The sequence below is a fragment of the Geotrypetes seraphini genome, chromosome 3, assembly GCF_902459505.1.
Source record: "Geotrypetes seraphini chromosome 3, aGeoSer1.1, whole genome shotgun sequence".
NCBI lineage: Eukaryota > Metazoa > Chordata > Amphibia > Gymnophiona > Dermophiidae > Geotrypetes > Geotrypetes seraphini.
Window position 1 is genome coordinate 387,823,987 of NC_047086.1, and position 21,231 is coordinate 387,845,217.

Genomic DNA, 21,231 nt, shown 5'->3' on the forward strand with positions numbered 1-21,231 from the left:
ACTTGGTTGACCACCCCACTCTACTAGACTGTCTGACATCTATTGGAATCTCAGGTCATGTTCTCAATTGGTTCCATGGATTCCTGACAACAAGAACCTACAAGGTGTTCAAGGACGACACTACCTCCTACAGCTGGGACAACCCTTGTGGGGTCCCACAAGGCTCCCCCTTGTCCCCCATCCTATTTAACATCTACCTTGTCTCCCTAGGAAAGCTCCTGCAGAGCTTAAAGCTCAAATTCTTCATCTACGCAGATGACATCACCATAATCATTCCGCTCTCTTACTTTACCTCAGAGCTTCTAAACTCGTTATCTTTCACCCTAAATCAGATCGAACTTTGGATGACAGCGTTTAGACTAAAGCTAAACCCAGAAAAAACTAAATTCTTAGTATCCCCAAACAACAAAATCAAGGAAACTGCGCTACATGTCAGTGGACTAGACTACTGTATTGAGCAATCCTTAAAAATACTAGGAGTCACTTTAGACAAGCATCTCACACTGGAGAAACACACTGACCTAGTGTTTAAGAAAAGTATCTCGGTGCTCTGGAAACTCCGCACTATTAAAAAATACTTTGATGACACCTCCTTTCATCTGCTGGTCCAATCTTCTATTCTTAGTGTCCTAGACTACTGTAACATCATTTATCTAGGCGCCTTCAAGAAAATCACCAGGAAGCTGAGATTGGTCCAAAACACCGCCATCCGCCTTATCTTTGGCCTGAAGAAATGGGAACACATATCCCCTTTCTACCACAAGTTGCACTGGCTGCCATTCGAATCCAGAGTTCTATTTAAGTTCTCTTGCATCTGCTACAAAACCGTATCTGGTATGTCACCAGACTATCTTTATCCCCACTTCAACCTAAACTCCCGCAGAATAACTATGTTCGCTTTTCCCTCACTGAAATCGTGTCATCTTAAAAGATTCCTCGAACGAACCTTCTCTTTTCAAGCGGCCAAACTAAATTCATGGCTCGCCCAAATTATACTTGATGCCTCGTCATACCTCCACTTTAGAAAAAAGCTCAAAACTCTACTTTTCAATGGACCAAATCCTTAATGCTCCCCACTTCCACCTTTGTGTTCCCCTTCTCCACACTAGAAAACAGATCAAAACTCTTCTTTGCAACAGACCAAATCCTTAACACTCCCCTTCTCCCTCCTCAACGCTTCCCACCTCTTCCTTTACCTTTCCGCATCCTCCCCCCCACCCTTCTAAGATTGTTGCTCCCCCCCTTTCATCTAATATGCTTTGTTCCCCCTGCTCATAAATTCAATTATATCCTCTTACAGTACACACTGTACGTGCTCTGTATTTAGCCCTTCCCCACCTAAATTGTTAATGTAAACTAGTTTGACCCTATGATTGCCTTGTTATGTTCTTCTTTTTTCAATCGCACTGTATGTAATTCATCTATCTATTGTGAACCGCCTAGAACTCCCTGGGTATGGCGGTATACAAAATAAATTATTATTATTATTATTAATGGCCTTTGGACTTCTCTTGTAGGAAATTATCCAAGCCTTTTTTAAACCCAGCTAAGCTAACTGATTTTATCATATTCTCCAGCAGTGAATTCCAGAATTTAATTACACGTTGTGTGAAGAAATATTTTCTCTGGTTTGTTTTAAATCTATTACTTAGTAACTTCATCGTATTTCCCCTAGTCGTAGAATTTTTGGAAAGAGTTAACAAGTGATTCATATCTACCAAACTGCCAACATCGGTTGGGTTACTTTCTGACTGTAGCCAATCACAGAGTGGCGCGACCAGGCAGGAAGCGCAAAGGTTGCGCTCCAGCATTGTGCGTCGCTCTTCTAAGACAAAGGCAGCCGTCCAGGAGACCGTGCTGGACCACCGCCACTAAAAAAAGGTACCGGGCAGCTTTGGGCTTCCCAGCACCAGATGACTACCAGACGCACCTATGTGTAGCGGAGGAAAAACCAAGAAGAAAAAAATTCTTAACCAAATTTTTTTTCTTGGTTTTTTCTCCTCTACAGGTGGGTACATCCTGTGGTCCGGTGTGTCTTAAGGTCTGAAAAATACGGTATATATCGCAAAAGCCTTTCGGTTCTATGTAGTTTACAAAAGAGGTGAACTGACCATTGTCTGTGAGCTACAATAGATAAAACTTAATATTGCAGCCCTTTGTAAGGAGCTTGCCCTCAAACTGCTTACTGCCACCACCCAAAGGGTTTAGGATCTTCCATACACTTCCAAGATCAATCCCAGGTGAGTAAGCATCAGCACTTTCTTTTTCTGAGGAGGTACTCGGGAGTACTGAGTATCGAAACCTTTTCTGTTGCTTGATAAAAATGACCCACAGTTCCCAAGTATCAGTAAAAGACCTCAGATTTTACACAGTGCTGTCTTTTCATGGGTTCTGTGGCTGGTTGCAGAGGGCCTGGCTACTGTGGGGTGGGCCCCTCAGTGATCACCCCACTCCTGTAGAACGGCCTGGTTTTTGAGTACCGGCACCTTTTTTGCCAGAAAAAATTAACTGATAAGAATGAGACATGCAGGATGCGAGCCTACTAGCAAAGGTGTGTTTTCTCACATTGTAAGGGAAAAGGATTTTATGTACTGCCTTTCTATGGTTACAAAGTGGTTTATATATTATATATATGTGAAAATAGAGGACTAAGGGAACTTCAGAGAGAATCTAACCCACACTCCAGCTCAGCTCTGTTAAATTGAAAGCTAGATGAACTTCAGGGCTTTAGTCCACTACAGATAGAAAGCCATGTTTTTTAAATTCAGTATACTACTACAGTGTTCGCGGTCGGCGGTTTGCAATCCCGGTCATTCGCGGTATTTTCTGACCGCAAATGACCGGGCAGGAGAGGGCAGCCAGAGTGCCGGCGATGAAGGAAATCACTCGCTATATGCTCCGACCGCCTCTTCCTGTACTAAAGTCGGACCTTACCAATCAGGAGCTGCATGTCAAAACAGCTCCTGATTGGTGAGGCCCGACGTTAGTACAGGAACAGGCGGTTGAAGCATACAGTGAGTGATTTCCTTCACTCGCCGGCACTCCAGCTGCCCGCTTCTGCCTCTCCAGCTGCCCTCTCCTGTCTCCCCTGCCTAAAAACCGTATTTGCGGTTTTTTGAAATTCGCTGGGGTTCCTGGAATGGAACCCCCACAAATTTGGGGGGGAATATTGTACTGCTATTTATCATTTCTATAGCACTGAAAAACTTATGCAGTGCTGTACATTTAACAAGCAATAGACGGTCCCTGATCAGTAGAGCTTACAATCTAATTTGGACATACAGGACTTATAGGGTTGGTGAGTTTTTGCAGAGAGAGTGATAGGATGGACATAGGTATCTTACGTAGGAGACTTACGGTAGGTGTTGAAAGCAGCCTTGAAAAAAAATGGATTTTTAGCTTGGATTTGACAGGGATTGACATATTGGCACAGACAGTCTGTTCCAGGCATACAGCGCAGACTATGTTCACCTTTGTTGGTAGGTAAAATGCCCTACTAATAGGTGAAATCGTCTCTGGACCTTGAGAACCTCCCTATAGTAACGTCTCAACACGTCCAAAGGAGGGGCAAGATTACTTTTAAGAACATTAAGAAATCTTAAATTTAAACTTTAAATAAAGTTCTTAAAGGTCTCTTGTTTCCCCCAAAGTGCAGATACAACCTAAATAATAATAATAATAATAATTTATTCTTATATAGTGCCTAGCTGGAAACGTTTGAGGCGGTTTACAATAAGAAGTACTGGATAATCAGTAGAAAATTACAAATCGTCAGAAATACAATTAAGATTAAAATAAAACAATGAACCCTTAAGTTATGAATCGATCAAACAGCTGGGTTTTTAAAAGTAAGGTAAGAGGAAGCATGCATAAAAATTTTACCAAACCAATCATTCATTCTACCAGCTTGAAAAGCGAGAGTTCTATTTAGATATCTCTTCTACCTACAAGCTGTTACTGTTGGATAGGTAAACAAGTGAATTTGACGTGTAGATATATTAGAACAGTCTAAAGAAAACTGCAAAACCAATAAAGCACGAGCCATACCAAATATTGATTTGAAACAGATGCAAGTAAATTTGAATAGAACTCTTGCCTCTATTGGCAACCAATGCAATGTTTTAAAAATGAAGACTAATATGCTCCCATTTTTTTTGAACCCCCAAATCAATGTTCTTAAGATCTACCATTTGATTCTCCAGCAAAGATATCTTAGATTTAAATTGTCTACATTTCTACTCCACAACAGTCACTCGGGACAATTGTCCCAGTTGGGTCAACACTTTGTCGATATAAGAGGCTAAAGAAGCCTCCATTTTCTGTAAAGCAGGCCAGATCAAATCCAGTGTCACTGCAGAAGGCCTTGAAACCACAACTGCCTGATATAGCACTATATCTATCCCCTGAAGGGTTCTCGCTACCATAATGAACAACTCCAGAGTCATCAGATAGAATTGAAGGAGTAGTAGCTACTGCCATCTTGCTCCTATCTGGCTCGACAGAAGAGGTCATATTGGGAGGGGGGTCTCCAAACAATAACATAAAGCATAACGTAGTAGATGATGGCAGATAAAAACCCGTATGGTCTATCCAACCTGCCCAAAGGGGAACTGAAGAAAGAGCCTAGTCTTGAAAGTAGAACAGCACAAAAAAGAGGCAAGAGAGATGTCAATACCAACCAACAGTTATATTTATTCAAAGCATTGATAATAAATCAGCAAAGTCCTTGATCTCAAAGGATCATATGCGGTCCCAAAAGTGGAGTCCTAGGAAAGTCCCAACCAGGATCCAGGTTTTGGCAACTAACGTCACCTTCCTGAGGGGACAACAAACAAAAAGTATCCTGTTCCCAAGCTGGAAGGAGCTGAGCTATCATAGTCTTTCACAGAAAAAGTTTTGATGCGTTATTTTGCGATCCTTCACTGGCACTGGCACTGTCTCTGCAACTCTTCTGACCTGGCTTTACCTCCCCACCACTGCTGTGTGCTTCTCGAACCAGCAGAAGTGGCTGTAAACTTAAATTCAGTCTTCAAAGACTCGCCCTGTCTTCAAAAACTGCTGGATTTGCCAACAAAGCAACCTGGACAAACTCCCTCCAGTCCAGGAAACCATCCGGACACCCGGACAGTCCTCTAAAAAGTGGACATGTCCAGGTAAATCTGGATGTCTGGTAACCCTACTCTCACCATCTCCACCCACACTCTTCCCATCCCTGTGTGCCATCTCCTCCCTCTCTCCCCTTTTCCTCCATCCCTGTGTACTATCTCCTCCCTCTCTCCTCTTTCCCTCCATCCCTGTGTGCCATCTCCTCCCTCTCTCCCCTTTCCCTTCATCCTTGTGTACTCTCTCCTCCCTCTCTCCCCTTTCCCTCCATCCCTGTGTGCCATCTCCTCCCTCTCTCCCCTTTCCCTCCATCCCTGTGTACCATCTCCTCCCTCTCTCCCTCCATCCCTGTGTGCCATCTCCTCCCTCTCTCCCCTTTCCCTCCATCCCTGTGTGCCATCTCCTCCCTCTCTCCCCTTTCCCTCCATCCCTGTGTGTCATCTCCTCCCTCTCTCCCCTTTCTCTCCATCCCTGTGTACCATCTCCTCCCTCTCTCCCCTTTCCCTCCATCCCTGTGTGCCATCTCCTCCCTCTCTCCCCTTTCCCTCCATCCCTGTGTACCATCTCCTCCCTCTCTCCCCTTTCCCTCCATCCCAGTCTTCAAAGACTCGCCCTGTCTTCAAACACTGCTGGATTTGCCAACAAAGCAACCTGGACAAACTCCCTCCAGTCCAGGAAACCATCCGGACACCCGGACAGTCCTCTAAAAAGTGGACATGTCCAGGTAAATCTGGATGTCTGGTAACACTACTCTCACCATCTCCACCCCCACTCTTCCCATCCCTGTGTGCCATCTCCTCCCTCTATCCCCTTTCCCTCCATCCCTGTATACTATCTCCTCCCTCTCTCCTCTTTCCCTCCATCCCTGTGTGTCATCTCCTCCCTCTCTCCCCTTTCCCTTCATCCCTGTGTACTATCTCCTCCCTCTCTCCCCTTTCCCTCCATCCCTGTGTACTATCTCCTCCCTCTCTCCCCTTTCCCTCCATCCCTGTGTACCATCACCTCCCTCTCTCCCTCCATCCCTGTGTGCCATCTCCTCCCTCTCTCCCCTTTCCCTTCATCCCTGTGTACTATCTCCTCCCTCTCTCCCTCCATCCCTGTGTGCCATCTCCTCCCTCTCTCCCCTTTCCCTCCATCCCTGTGTACCATCTCCTCTATCTCTCCCCTTTCCCTCCATCCCTGTGTTCCATCTCCTCCCTCTCTCCCCTTTCCCTCCATCCCTGTGTACCATCACCTCCCTCTCTCCCCTTTCCCTCCATCCCTGTGTGCCATCTCCTCCCTCTCTCCCCTTTCCCTCCATCCCTGTGTATCATCTCCTCCCTCTCTCCCCTTTCCCTCCATCCCTGTGTGCCATCTCCTCCCTTTCTTTCCCTCCCCCATGGTCTGACATCTGTTTTCCCCCTCCTGTTTGGGAACTTTCTCCTCTCCTTTCCATAGTCTGACCTCTCTCTCCCCTCCTTCCCTTCCCTCTTTCCCCTTTGTGGTCTGGTCTCTCTGTGTTTCCCTTCCCCCTCCCCCTACCTTCCTCTCTGAGCACACTACCCGAACCCCGACCCTTGTCTAAGCTCTCGTAACCTCACACTTAGATTACTGCAATCTACTAACTGGTATCCCTCGGTGTCGCCTCTGCCCCTTGCAATCTGTGCAAAACTCTGCTGCGTGACTCCTCATCTACCAGCCTCGCTACCCTCATGTCACCTCTCTCCTTAAGTCACTTCGCTGGCTCCCTATCTGCCATCGCATACAGTTCAAGATCTTATTGCTGACCTACAAGTGTCAATATCTTCCTTCACTTCTCCTTATACACCTCCCAGAGAACTCCATTCCTCAGATAAGTCACTCTTAACGTTACCCTTCTTTTCCACTGCCAATTCCAGACTTTGCTCCTTTCATCTAGCTTCCCCCTATGCCTGGAATAAATTACCCGAGTTTGTCTGTCAAGCCCCTTCCCTTGTATAAAAACAGACTGAAAACCCACCTTTTTGATATAGCTTTCAATCCTTAACCCTACTTCTCTGCCCTCCAACCGAGCCAGCTGAATAACTGTTCCCTTTAAATGTATCCATCACATCTTGTTTGTCTGTCTTGCCTGTTTAGATTGTAAGCTCTTTCGAGCAGGGACTGTTTTCTTACTCTTTGTGAGTCTGTACAGTGCTTCGTGCATCTGGTAGCGCTATAGAAATAAATAAATAATAGTAGTAGTAGTAGTACCTTAGTCTAGAATCCCTTCCTTCTCCTCCTCTTCCATGGTCTGGCATCTCTCTCTCCCCCCCCCTCCTTCCCCATACAGTGTTCTGACATCTCTTTCCCTCCCTTCCCCCCTTCTGTGATCTGGTATCTCTCTTCCCTCTTTCCTTTTCATCCCCTTGTCTGGCATCTCTCTTTCTTTCTCTCCCCTCCCATGACCTGAAATCTGTATTCCTTCCCCCCCCCCTTTCCTTCCCTTTGTTCCCCTGGAGATCTGACATCTTTCTTTCCCTTTCAACACTATTCCCGCAGTCTAGCATCTCTCTTTTACCCTCCCGTATTTTCCTCCCCTCCTTCCCTTGCATCCCTTATCTGGCACCTGTCTCCTTCCCTCCCTCCTCCCATGGTCTGGCATCTCTATTTTCCCTTTCCTTTCTTCCCCTGCAGCTCTGCATTTTTACTCTCCATCCCCATGATCCAGCATCTCTCTGTTACCCTGCCCAAGGGATTCCCTCACCCACCCACCCTCACGGGATCCGGTGCTTTCTCACCGTTCTCATTCCCAACAGTGCTGCTCTCACTCTTCAGGCCTCCGACAGCGTGAATGAAGTAAACATGCCGCCTTCGGTGGCCTGGCTACTTTCTCTCTGCTACTGCTTCCTGCCTATGCGGGACATGAAACAGTAGCAGAGAGAAAGCTTCTGGGCCACCGAAGGCAGTGTGTTTACTTCACACTACCGGTGGCCTGAAAGGTAAGAGTAGCACCGCTGAGAACCAGAACGGCGAGCAAGCACTGGATCTCGTCGGGGTGCAGGGGGGACTCCGGAGAGGTGTGTGGGCTGCCATTGGCTCTTGGGCCCTGCATTGAAGATCACCGCTTTAAAGCATGACTAATTTCTGACTAGTTCTTTAAAAGGAAGATAAAGTAATCGTGTGATTGAGAAAGAATTCGGAGGCCAGGCTGAAGGAAAAGCAAGATAATTCCATTTCTTTCTGAGCTTGTCTGCACTGGGGGAGGACTTAACTGTATACCACCCCTTCCCTCCCCAAGGCTAACTGAGTCATGGAGAGGTGATGAAAATACATCCTGAATCAGGAGTAGGTGTCCATGAACTTTTCTTCCAGCTGCGCCTCGGCATGTATTTCTGAAACTTGGAGCCATGGCAGTTTTTAAATAATAAAGCAAAACTGAAAGGTCCTAATTATAAGTTGTCCTTGTGTAAAGGCTAGAACTACAGATTATGCTGTGGATGACTCAGATAATGTGAAGAACAGGGGCCATAGCTAATATTTTTCATGTATACGCTTTGTTCATGTGTCTTTTGGTTTCATTATTATTTTTTTATGGTTTTGCCCTTTTTTTTTTCTTCTTCTTCTTCAAATCTACAGATGGTTTTGCTCAGTATTAGTTAAACAAAGTTTTGTAATATCTGGGCCAGGATTATTGGTTTAAACAACGAGTCTTGTAAATGTTTTATGGTGAAATATTCAGCCTAGTAAGTGTTTACACAGTCGGCGACCTCATTCTGTGTATATAAAATACATTTATATTGCTCAAGCGACAAATTGTTTAGAAAGTGCAAACCCTGTTGCTTTGGCCGTGTAGGACATAATCCTAAAGCACATTTAGGGCTCCTTTTACTAAGCCGCGTTAGGGCTTTAACGCATTGAGCTGGCGTTAGTTCTAGCCGCAGAGCGCGGGTTTAGTAAAAGGAGCCCTTAGATTATTTCAGATTTAAAAAAAAATATGCCTAGGCTTGATTAATTTCTCCCGTAAATTCCCAGCTAGAAAAAGAAACAATCCATTTGCACCGTACAGGTAAGGCTACAGAAGCAAGAGGCAATTTCAGTGTCACAGGCATCTCCTGGTATGTTTGCCAATATTCTTGGAGGCTGTGCACGGTCTGTCTTTTTTTTTTTTTATCACCAAACAGCAGCATTGTGTTATTGCTGTATGATTGTGTTCATACAGCAATAACACAATCAAATATTTTGTCTAAAGTTTTGTTTAGTCTGTTCCCTCTTCTCTCCCCGGTCCCGTTCTCCTGCTCCCTTTCCTGTTGCCCTTAACCTCTACCTAAGCAGTCGCTCTCAATCCCTCTTCTTAGTGAAACCTATGCTACGTTCGTTTCCTGTTTCTAGAGTGAAGTTTAGCTAAAGCAACATCGTAAATTGGTGAAACTTAACATTGTGAGGTTATTTCATACCTGCTCTGTGCTGCTGAGATAAAAGGTCCATAAGCAATAGATGGAAACTGGGAGAATAAATATCCCCTTTTATCTGACTGAATGAATTATGGACAGACATTCAGCAATTTAAATCTTTTTTTTTTTTTTTTTTTTTTGGATCTTTGCCTGTACAAGGGGGGTTGGCAGCAACTGAGCCTGGCTGTGTCCCATTTTCCATTCTTCTCCCTTGTGGGTTCATGCCAGCGTCTTTGGGGGATTCATGTTTTCCAAAGATTACGAACAGAGCAGGGCCCTTTCTTTAGTATAAAGTTGCTGATGAGAAGCTAAACATCTGTAATGCTATCAGTTATTTGTGTTTGCAGAGAAATATTTTGCTCTAACATCTTCTCTGTTAACACGACTGTATGCTGTAAGCCTGGGAGTGGCTGCAGAGAATTCACATGCGATGCAACGATGTTATCTTCCATTTTGGGCTTAAATGCTGTGCTTTTGGGGGGAAAAAAAACCTCCCTACAGAGTTATTGCCTTTAATTAGAACAAATGTTTGAGTGATAGTAAACAGATGAGAAGCTGTACCGTTTGTAAAAGCAATTAAAGGAAAAACTAGGAAAAGAAAAAAATTGTAAATCAGATTAAAATATTGTGCACATGTAACCATGCAGATTAATGTGGTTCTAAAAATATGCTCATTTTAAAGCAGCACTATAATTTGGTCATTAGCTAAAACGGTGTATCGCAAACTGTGCTGTGGCAAGATTCCGGGTGTGCCACGAAAGGCACGTCGTGTAGATGAGTTAGCTGGCGCCTCCTCACCGTCGCCTCTCCTGCTCTTTGCACCTCCCCACCGACATAGTCATTTTAGGGTTAACGAGCTCAGGGCCACGGCTGGAGGGCCTCCGCGCAGGCCCAGACGTCGACACGCTGATTTCACATTCCAATTCTATAATAGTTCTTCAAGTGAACACCGAGGGAGATACAGAGTCCACTCGCATACTTTTATCAGTATAAATAATAATTTAGTGATTTGGAAGTCCTCAGTGTGAGTTGCATAAGTCAGAAAAGCGCACAGCGTTCAGTACTTATCTCATTCAAGGGCACAAAGTTCAGTGCAGCACACCACAGGATCTTCCTGAGTGTGTGATAATAGTGTAGAGCAGTGTTCTTCAACCGCCGGTCCACAAAAAAAATCTTGCCAGTCCGTGAAGGATTCGGGTCCCCGCAGCAACAAAAGGTGCTGGCGTCAGCTGACATGAAACTTCCTGTTGCCGTCGCTACGCCGGGACTCCTGCCTTCCACCGACTCCTGCCCCGTATGCCTCCTGCCTTTGTCTCCGCACCCCCAGACCAGCAGCAGCAGCTTTATGTACTTTTAACTTTGGCACACAGCTGCCCTCAAGCGGTAGTTTAGCCGCGGTTTCATGAGGCAGCCTCGGGGCCTTTGCTAGGCCGGCCCGCTTCGATGATGCGATGAGGGCCGGCCTAGCAAAGGCCCCGAGGCTGCCTCATGAAACCGCGGCTAACTACTGCTTAGGGGCAGCTGTGTGCCGAAGTTAAAAGCACACAGAGCGGTTCATGTCATCAAGATGGCGGCGGAGACGGACACTTGAACGGGTGTAGCGCTCCGAATTGATAGCGATCAGCGCTGCACATTCTTTCTTCCCCAGACTGAATGGGGAAAAGGAAAGGGATCTCGCGCCCTAACCCTCCGGCGCAAGAGACCCCGCAGCGTCTCGTTCAAACTACAATAACGAGTGCCTTCTCACGTTTCGTTGAAGGAACCCTTTCTACCTCGGGGGCGAGCCCGGCGCAGGAGCTGCACGGGCGATTCTGAGCCTGGAGCAGAAGTTGGTCCCTCCCCAACCTGGAAGTGCTCAGGTGCAGGGAGACACAGGAGTTCAGCTGTCCGAAGAGGAAGGGTTTTGTTCCAGTGAAGGAGGGACGCCAGCATGGGAGATTCAGGAGGAAGGTGCAGGTGAAATATGTCAGCTATCTCCCAGCGCAAAACACAGGGGAAACAAATCCACAGAACAGAATAGTAAAAACAAGTGGAATTGTCCAATAAGAAAAGGTGCAACAAATAAAGATGTCTTTCAACTCATCTGGACAATCAGGTTATCCTTTATTCTTCCAAAAATACTCGACCCGACATGTACATGTTTCGGCCCTACGGCCTGCGTCAGGAGTCTATAGATAATGTATAAAATCATATAAACACATATAGAAACATACAAACACTGTAATGATAAAATATATAGTAATAAAAAACATTAGACACATTCGAAATGTTAAAAATATTAAAAAGAAAACAGCAATATGCATATAAAAGTTTCTTTAACCAATGTAGAACAACATATACTTTAATAAAACGATACAAATATATAATAACTAATATCGTATAAATTTATCATATAAATATCATATAGATTTAAAATCAACCATAACCTGATTGTCCAGATGAGTTGAAAGACATCTTTATTTGTTGCACCTTTTCTTATTGGACAATTCCACTTGTTTTTACTATAGCTATCTCCCAGCACCATGGATGGAGAGGTGAGAGGTGCTCCGGGAGGGAATGCCATCTGTTTTGGGGAATTAAAAAGACCACAGAAAATAGATATGGAGGCGCTCTGGCAGGCCATATCTATCATGGACGCCAACCTTAAGTTGAGTCTTTCGGTTATTAAAACTGATTATGGAACTATTTACTCCAAAGTAGAACAGCAAGGAGTGAGTCTGTATGATTTAACTAAAAAATTGGAGAAACAAGAAAACCTAAAGGAAATTAAAACTGTACAAATGAAAATGATTAAAGAAAGATCATTAATTTCCCGTAAGTTGGAGAATTTTGAAAATTCTATGAGAGAGAACAATTTAAGATTTTTGAACTTTCCTAAGTGTCCCGTCATTTCACTTGTTGAGATGGCGAGAAAATATTTTCAAGAGGTTCTTGCCATTCCATTGGAAAATTTACCTCCAATTGTGAGGGCTTATTATCTGACTATAAAGAAACCTCAAGGGGAATCTACTGTTGTTGAAGATCTGAAAGAAAATTTGGACATGAATTTGTCTTTATTTCTAGAAAGCTCCCTTGAAGTGATAACCGACAGAACTAATTTGTTGCTGACATTGGCTTTGGAAAGTGATAGGGAATATATTCTTTGTTTGTATTTCCGACATATTAATGACAAGTTATTGGGCTCTAATGTTAGAATTTTTCCAGATTTGGCTCAGAAAACCCAGAAGCGAAGGAAGAGCCAAGAGTCCTAGCTCTGAGGGCTACTTTTTTGGTTAAATTTCCAGCAAAATGTTATATTACCTATCAGAGTAAGAATTTTCTTTTTTTTTTTTTAGCCCAAACAGCTTTTAGATTTTATTGGACCAAAAGAAAGGTTGGAATCTCAGGTCCAATGATAAATGACCTACCATCTGGCTGTAGCTTGGGTTGCCTATTGCCGTTATTCTAGTTTAGAATTGTATTTCCAATTGTGAAAATTTGCTTTTCTTGATCTCTGTAATTGTGGACTAAATAATAGTTAATGTTTTCATTATACTTGATTGTATAATTAGGTGATTTCTCTTATTTGTTTGTTTCCGATCTTTTTCAAGCTATGTATGCTTGATTTAAATTTAAAAGGCTATAAATAAATTTAAAAAAAGCACACAGAGCTGCCACTTGCCTAAAGAGAGGAAACATTTCCTGGAGAGGGAAGGGAGAAGGAGTACTCCTGGGAAGGGGGAAGGGGTACTGCTGGACAGGGGAGGAGGAAAAGGGAAGAGAGTTACTGTTGGATAAGGGGAGGAGGAAAGGGATAATGGGTATTGCTGAACAGGGGAGGAAGGAAAATAGGAAGGAAACAGCTGGCAGGGAAATTAGAGGAGGGGAAGGAGTCAGGATGGAATGGAGAGATCAGATGAGGGAAAGGGGAGAGACAGAGGAATGAGAAAGTAGAGAGAGATTGATGTTGGGCAGGGGGTCATATGAGAAATAAGAAGAGAGGGACAAAAATGCTAGATCTGGTGTAGGAGAGATAAAAATGAGAGCAGAATGAATCATGGAAAAAGGAGAGAAGAAGCACAGGCTGGATGGAAAGGGGAGAGGAGCTTAGAAAGAAGGTAGATACCATATGGAAGGGGTAGAGGGCAGACAGTGGATGGAAGGATCAGATGCTGGTTTGAAGAGACAGAGAACAGACGCTGGATGGAAGAGAGTGAAAAGACGATGAAAGCAGAAACCAGAGATGACAAAAGGTAGAAAAAAATAATTTTATTTCTATCTTGTGATTAGAATAAATCAGATTTGAAGTATGTATCCTGCTAGAGCTGATGTTAGACATAACTGGAGAGTGCTTCTTTAGCTTCCAGCTGGCTTAGGGCTCTCTCTGACCAGGGGGCAGTTGCCGTAGTTGCACTCCCCCTAACACCATTCCTACCAAGTGTGACTGCGGTATTCTGTTAGCATGATATTTTTGTAGCATTCTGTAATAATTTGGCTTATTCAGTTTTCTTGATAGTAGAGGGGATATATGTGAAGGGAAGGGGAAACGGGGGTTTTGTTGATCCTTGCGCTGTATTATTTGTATTTATAAAATGACAATTGTACAGAATATTGTTTCTTTTTATACTTTAATAAAATATGTTCAATTTAAAATCGTAACTATTTGAGGCTTGTGCGGATGGGATCAGATGGTTTGCGGGACTGAGTTTGCGGGGACGGGGTGGCGATGTTTTTGTTTTTTTTTTAATTTCAGTCTTAGTAGTTTGCCGGTCCACCAAAACCTTCAGTGTGCCCCGGCTCGAGAAATTTTGAGAGACACTGGCTTAGGCAAACACGCTGCCAAGTGTTGACACTCTGTTCATCTTCCTTGATAAAATGGAATGCTTTGTCGTGCATGATGATGTTCCTTTGGCAACGCTCTGCATATTTTATAAAAGACTCAGCATTCGCTAGGTCTTTAATAAAATGTCTTGGACATTCATTAGCCACATAGTCAACTTACACAGAACTATCCTACCTATGTCTAGCCATCATATTAAGATGTCTTTAAACCGCAGTTCCACTTTCTACCCCTACAACCAGAGGGAAAAATCTGTGTGTAGTTTTCTTTTGAAAAATTTCTTGCAAGTCCCCCCTGCCGGAGAGTTTCAAAACTGATGCTCCTATGAATAACACAGTTAAATAGAGTATTCCACTGTCCCCGCAGGAACTCAATTTCCCTGTCCCGTCCCTGCAAGTTTTGTCGCTGTCCCCCGTCCCATTCCTGTAAGCTCTTCCTTAACAGTGCATACTACTGGGATATTCTCTTGACACTGAAGCTGTTGCCAGTGATCTGTTGCATGTCGCATATCTTCCAACAGGACAAAGCGCCAGCGTATCGGGTAAAGGACACCGTAGAACTGCTATGAGACCCCAGACTTCATTGGTCCAGCCTCTGGACTGTGAATTCACCAGACCTAAACCCAGTTGACTTCTAGATCTGGGGACTGATGCAGGAACACGTCTATCAGACAGTGATATCTGATATTGAAGACCTTAAACGGTTCCTCATCTCTGTTTGGGCTGAGCTGAAGCAGAGCATCGTTGACAAGTCCACAGAGCAGTAGAGGCCAAGGCTGAGGGTGTGCCTTCATGCAAAGGGAGCACACTTCGAACATCTGCTTAATAAATCCCAATAAATATTTAATCTCAGAAAGGGCACAGGAAAATGGCTTGACATGAAAACTTTGTGGCTACACATCCCTAATGGTAGATGTATCTGGATGTTTATCACCTTGTGAAGGTGTTTATTAGTAGACAAAAACATCAATGATGGTAAAACTTCTTAAACCAATAAAATACATTAAAAGATTGCCTGATTCTGCTTTCCGCGCTTGTGCCCCGCTGCTAAACCAGTTGGTCAGTGGCTGCTCGGCGTTGCTGCACCATGCTGCTTGGTGCTAAGCGACTTCCTGACTGTCTCCCACAAATTCTCAGGAGTTTGGCAATATTTTTGCGTGCATTGCAAACTCGACACTGAACTGTGTTTCGGTGGAAAGTCCTGCCTCAGGAGTCACAAAATCTAGCCAAGATATGTGTCTGTCTCATGTGCAGGCAAATAGTTTCAATAAACCCGGACGAGTTGGGCAAAAATAGGCAGAACATTCTGCAAAAGGCCTCAGAGGTTAGCAAACAGTCAAGTAATATTTTCATCTGTATTGAAAACTCTTCTGTGTGTGTACTAGTATTGGACAATCTTTTTATGTATTAGTTTTAGAAAATGTTGTCGTTGTTGATTTTTTTTTTTTTTAATCTAACAAACACAATTTGATACATATTAACTCACCTCTGTAATTAGCTGGAATTTAATTTGCCCCTCCCCCTTCTTTAGATTTGTATATAATCTTATTTCCTTTTTTGCTTATTAACTTACCCCAACCCTCTTTTACAAAACAGTAGTGTGGTTTTAGTGCCGGCCACGATGGTAATAGCTCCAACATTCATATGAGTTGTATGTGCGTCGGGGCTATTACCGCCGGGGCTGGCGCTAAAAACCGCGCTATGGCTTTGTACAAGGGGACTTAGATAGGGACGAAAGTAGTCATTTCGCATATTAGTTGCACATTATAGTTGCTTGTTAGGGCGTTGTCAATGTTACATGACTTTCTTCTCTCTCTCTCTGTTACAGATGTGGGCATTCACCGGTATACCGTTCAAGGGAGATGGCAGCCCGTGCTCTTGTTCCATTTGTTATGACTAACCATGTACCACGCACGATATTGCTGTTGCTTGCTACCCTTCCAGACTGTACAGATCCATGTATACGACAGAATCAAATTCATGGAACACTTTTGCAAGTATGTTTTTGCTCGATTCTGCATTTTATAAACTTATTTTAGCAGTCATGAACCAAGAAAAATAAACTGTGGCAATGTTGGAGAATGATTTAAAATACCGTTTATACTCAAATATAAGTTGATCCGAATTTGTTGAGACCCCCATTTTCCCCCCAAAAAGGAGTAAAAATGATTGACTCGAATATAAGTCGGGTGGCTTAATATTTAAGTGTCCTGCCCTGTCGGGCTCTGCATCAAGCCCCCTTCTCTTCATCCCCTCTCAGGCTCTGCACTCAGCCCCCTTCCCTCCCTGGCTCTGTACCCAGCCCTCTTCCCTCCCTGGCTCTGCACCCAGCCCCCCTCCCTCCCAGGCTCTGCACCCTGTTCCTTCTCCCTGCCCTGTCCGTTGTACCTCCTCTGCCGATCCCTGGTGGTCCAGAGGTACAGCAGGCAGGAGCGAGCTTTCCGCGCTCGTGCCCCGCTGCTAAACCAGTTGGTCGGTGGCTGCTCGGCATTGCTGCACCATGCTGCTCGGTGCTAAGCGACTTCCTGACTGTCTCCCACAAATTCTCAGGAGCCAGTCAGGAAGCCGCTCAGTGCCGAGCAGCAGCACCAAAGCGCGCTCCTGCTTGTTGCTGCTCAGCAACTAAAGAGACCAAAACTCAGGGCAGCCACCGACTGACTGGGTTAGCAGCGGGGCAAAAGCACAGAAAGCTCGCTTTTGCCCGCTGCACCTCTGGACCACTAGAGGAGGTACAACAGACAGGGGAGGGGGCAGGGGGCAAAGCCTGGTAGCGGCCTGCATTAAGTCTGGAAGGGGGGCACTGGCCCAAATATAAATCGGGACCCCAATTTTTGAGCCAATTTTTGGCCCAAAAATCCCGGTTTATATTCGAGTATATATGGTAGAATCCTGAGATGTGAGGTAGGAAAGTTACAAAGCACAATAGAATGCTTCTTTATTTTCGAACTGTAAAGGTAAACCTCTAGTTCTTCCATCCATCATTATTCCCACTTGTTCTTGCCCATGCTGTCTCTACAGCAAAAATGGCTGCCACAACTTCCAGTACCACTAGACCACCAGAGAAGTATTGTAGGCCTGGAAGGGGGGATGGCTGCAGGTGAGTCTGCGAATGGGGGTTCTTCTGGAGAGGAGGGGGAGAGAGGGTGAGCCATGCTTGTTAGGAGATGGAGGGAGGTAAGCTCTGCTGGTTCGCAAGGAAGTCTGATCGCAGAACTCTGCCAGTACGGGGGTGGTGGTAGGAGTGTGAGCATCATGAGAGTGGGAGGGAGGGGAATGCAAGACACTACAGGAGTTGGAAGGAAAAATGGAAGGGGTGGAATGGTGACACAAGGTGTAGAAGTAGAAGGGATGCTGTGAAACAGCGATCACAACATGATCCGCTTCAACCTGGACGCAGGGGCGAAACATCGGTCCTGTACGACGGCCATGGCACTGAACTTCTGAAAGGGAATTACAAAGGGATGAGACTCATGGTGGGGAAGAAGATTAAGAATAGGATAAGCACTGTAAAAACGCTAGAGCAAGCTTGGTCCCTTTTTAAGGACACAGTCACCGAGGCGCAAAATCTATATATACCACATATCAACAAGGGATCCAAGAGGAAAAAGAACAAGGAACTGGCGTGGCTCACTGTAGAAGTGAAGGAAGCGATCAGAGACAAGAAAACTTTGTTTAAGGAATGGAAAAGGTCAAGAACGGAGGAAAACTGGAATAAGCACAAACAACATCAACGCAGGTGCCATAAGGCGTTAAAAGGGGCCAAAAGAGACTCCAAGGAAAAAATAACCAAGGAGGCGAAAAACTTCAAGCCGTTCTTTCGATATATTAAGGGGAAATGACCCGTGAAGGAAGCGGTGGGATCATTGGATGACCATGGAATAAAGGGAGTTCTAAAGGAGAACAAAGCAATCGCCAACAAACTGAACACATTTTTTGCATCTGTATTTACCAAAGAGAATATGCACAGCATACCGGAACCCATCAGGCTATATGCTGGAAACGAAGACGGGAAACTGACAGGGTTGACGGTCAATCTAGAAGAGATATGCAGGCAGATCAATAGGCTTAAGAGCGATAAATCCCTGGGACCGGATGGCATCCATCCGAGGGTCATCAAGGAACTGAAAGGAACTATAGCTGAACTGCTTCATCTAATAGCCAACCTGTCGATCAAATCGGGAAAGATTCCAGAAGACTGGAAGGTGGTGAATGTTACGCCAATCTTCAAGAACGGTTCAAGGGGAGATCCGGGAAGCTACAGACTGGTGAGCCAGACCTCGGTACAGGGAAAGATGGTAGAGGCGCTGATAAAGGACCGCATCATTAATCACCTTGATGCACACGGTCTGATGAGGTCCAGCCAGCACAGTTTCAGCAAAGGCAGATCTTGTTTAACGAACTTGTTGCACTTCTTTGAGGGAGTAAACAGGTAGATAGATAAGGGTGACCCGGTCAACATTGTATATCTGGATTTTCAGAAGGCATTTGACAAGGTTCCAAATGAACGACTACTTCGGAAAATTGCAAGCCATGGAATCGAGGGTGAAATACTCACGTGGATTAAAAACTGGCTGGAGCATAGGAAACAGAGAGTGGGGTTAAATGGGCAATACTCAGACTGGAAGAGCGTCACCAGTGGGGTGCTGCAGGGCTTGGTTCTTGGACCCATACTCTTCAACATCTTTATAAACGATATGGACATTGGTACGAGTGAGGTGATTAAATTTGCAGAAAATACAAAGTTATTCAGAGTAGTGAAGACACAGGGGGATTGCGAAGATCTACAACGTGACAAGAGATGCATGTCGGTAACAAAAATCTCATGCACGAATACAGGATGTCCAGGGTGGTACTTGGAGAGACCTCCCAGGAAAGAGATTTGGGAGTTTTGATTGACAAGTCGATGAAGCCGTCTGTGCAGTGCGCGGCAGCGGTGAAAGGGCAAACAGAATGCTAGGAATGATAAAGAAGGGGATCACGAACAGATTGGAGAAGGTTATCATGCCGCTGTACTGGGCCATGGTGCGCCCTCACCTGGAGTACTGCGTCCAGCACTGGTCGCCATACATGAAGAAGGACACGGTACTACTCGAAAGGGTCCAGAAAGAGAGCAACCAAAATGGTTAAGGGGCTGGAGGAGTTGCCGTACAGTGAGATTGGAGAAACTGGGCCTCTTCTCCCTTGAAAAGAGGAGACTGAGAGGGGATATTATCGAGACATTCAAAATACTGAAGGGAATAGACTTAGCAGATAAAGACAGATTGTTCACCCTCTCCAAGGTAGGAAGAATGAGAGGGCACTCTCTAAAGTTGAAAGGGAATAGATTCCGTACAAACATAAGGAAGTTCTTCTTCACCCAGAGAGTGGTAGAAACTGGAACGCTCTCCGCAGTCTGTTATAGGGGAAAACATCCTCCAGGAATTCAAGACAAAGTTGGACAAGTTCCTGCTGAACCGGAATGTACTCAGGTAGGGCTAGTCTCAGTTAGGGCGCTGGTCTTTGACTAGAGGGCCACCACATGAGCGGATTGCTGGGCACGATGGACCACTAGTCTGGCCCAGCAGTAGCAATTCTTATGTTCTTTATTGTGGACTTTTTTTTAGGTAACAAGTGGAGTAGTCTTAGGTGAACATGTGCAGATTGGGCCTGAACCAACTCATGCTGCATTGCCAGGCAGTATTGAAGGTGGAGGGTAATTGTGGAACTTAGAAGCACAGCTCTCATTGGCTCAGTCCCAGGCCAAAGTGCTATCAAAACCTGTTGCTGCAGACACAGTCAAGCCTTAGATCAGCCCCTGTGTCACAGGAAAGTTGCTTGGAGTTTGAAGAAGATAGAGGGAGGTGTAAGTAGGAATGGTGGACAGAGATGGAAGATGGATGGTTAGCACAGAAAAAGAAGAAAACGACAAATGGGCAGGAGACCCTGGCAAGCAAGTTATCAGAAGACAACCAGAGCCTGGGACCAACATGACTTTAATAATGACCAGACAACAAAAGGTAGAAAATTAATTTTATTTTCTGTTTTGTGATTACAATATATCCGATTTGAAATTTGTATCTTGCCAGAGCTGGTGTTAGACCACGAACCTGAGCTAGGATAACAGAGAGAGGAAAAGTCTTTTTTTAAAAAATTTTGTTTACATCACAAAACTGGCTTGAGGTTGGAGAGGTGGTAAACCTTTACTTCTGCTGACTAAGGGGTCCTTTTATTAAGGTGCGCATTTAGCGCTTGCTAAATCAGTTAGCGTACCTTAATAAAAGGACCCCTAAGTATCTTAATAAAAAATTTGGCCTACGACTTAGCCTATGTTTTAGATTTCGGCCCCTTATGTGATTGAGTTTGACACCCCTGTCTTAGAGAGAGGAAGAGATAATAGTTACTGCGGATGGGCAGACTAGATTGGCCATTTGGCCTTTATCTGCCTTCGTGTTACAATGTTTCTATAACCATAAAGTTCTATGACATCACAATGCAGGTGTAAAGAGCCTTAGCCTATAGGAAGAGGAGATGCAAATGTTAAGAGCCTCAGCCAATAGGGAGAGGAGGAGATATTGGATGCTAAGGATGGGCAGACTGGATGGGCCATTTGGCCTTTACCTGTCATGTTTCTATGTTTCTTGTGTCAGCCTTGGATGCCATTAAGACTGGACATTAGTCGACATGAAATACATTACATTTACTTGTGTTAACAGCACCTTTTTGAAATAATTGATATGGCGGATTGGATTGTAGGTGCCCAGTAAGCATTTGTAGAATCAGTAATGCTTTTTAAAATAAAAGCGATGCCACCATATTTTTTTTTTTAAGCAGTATTTGCAAATACATTTTAATGCTATATGGGAAACCTCACTCAAAGAAAGTATAAGGAAGGCAGCTATAGTTTTGCTTAAGTTGCCAAATTTCCAGCAAGTTTTAAAAG

At 44.5% G+C, this 21,231-nt stretch overlaps 1 protein-coding gene across 2 annotated transcripts in view; it reads left to right on the forward strand.

Moving 5' to 3' along the window:
• The window catches only part of THADA (THADA armadillo repeat containing), a 538,115-nt gene that overhangs the window by 261,125 nt on the left and 255,759 nt on the right, over positions 1 to 21,231 (forward strand). For both annotated transcript variants that reach the window (XR_004538762.1, XM_033937269.1), the window contains exon 29: positions 16,141 to 16,309. Coding sequence is in view for 1 of the 2 variants with exons in the window: in XM_033937269.1 (XP_033793160.1) it covers positions 16,141 to 16,309 (169 nt within the window). In the remaining variant the exon portion in view is untranslated. The remainder of the gene's footprint in view (positions 1 to 16,140; positions 16,310 to 21,231) is intronic.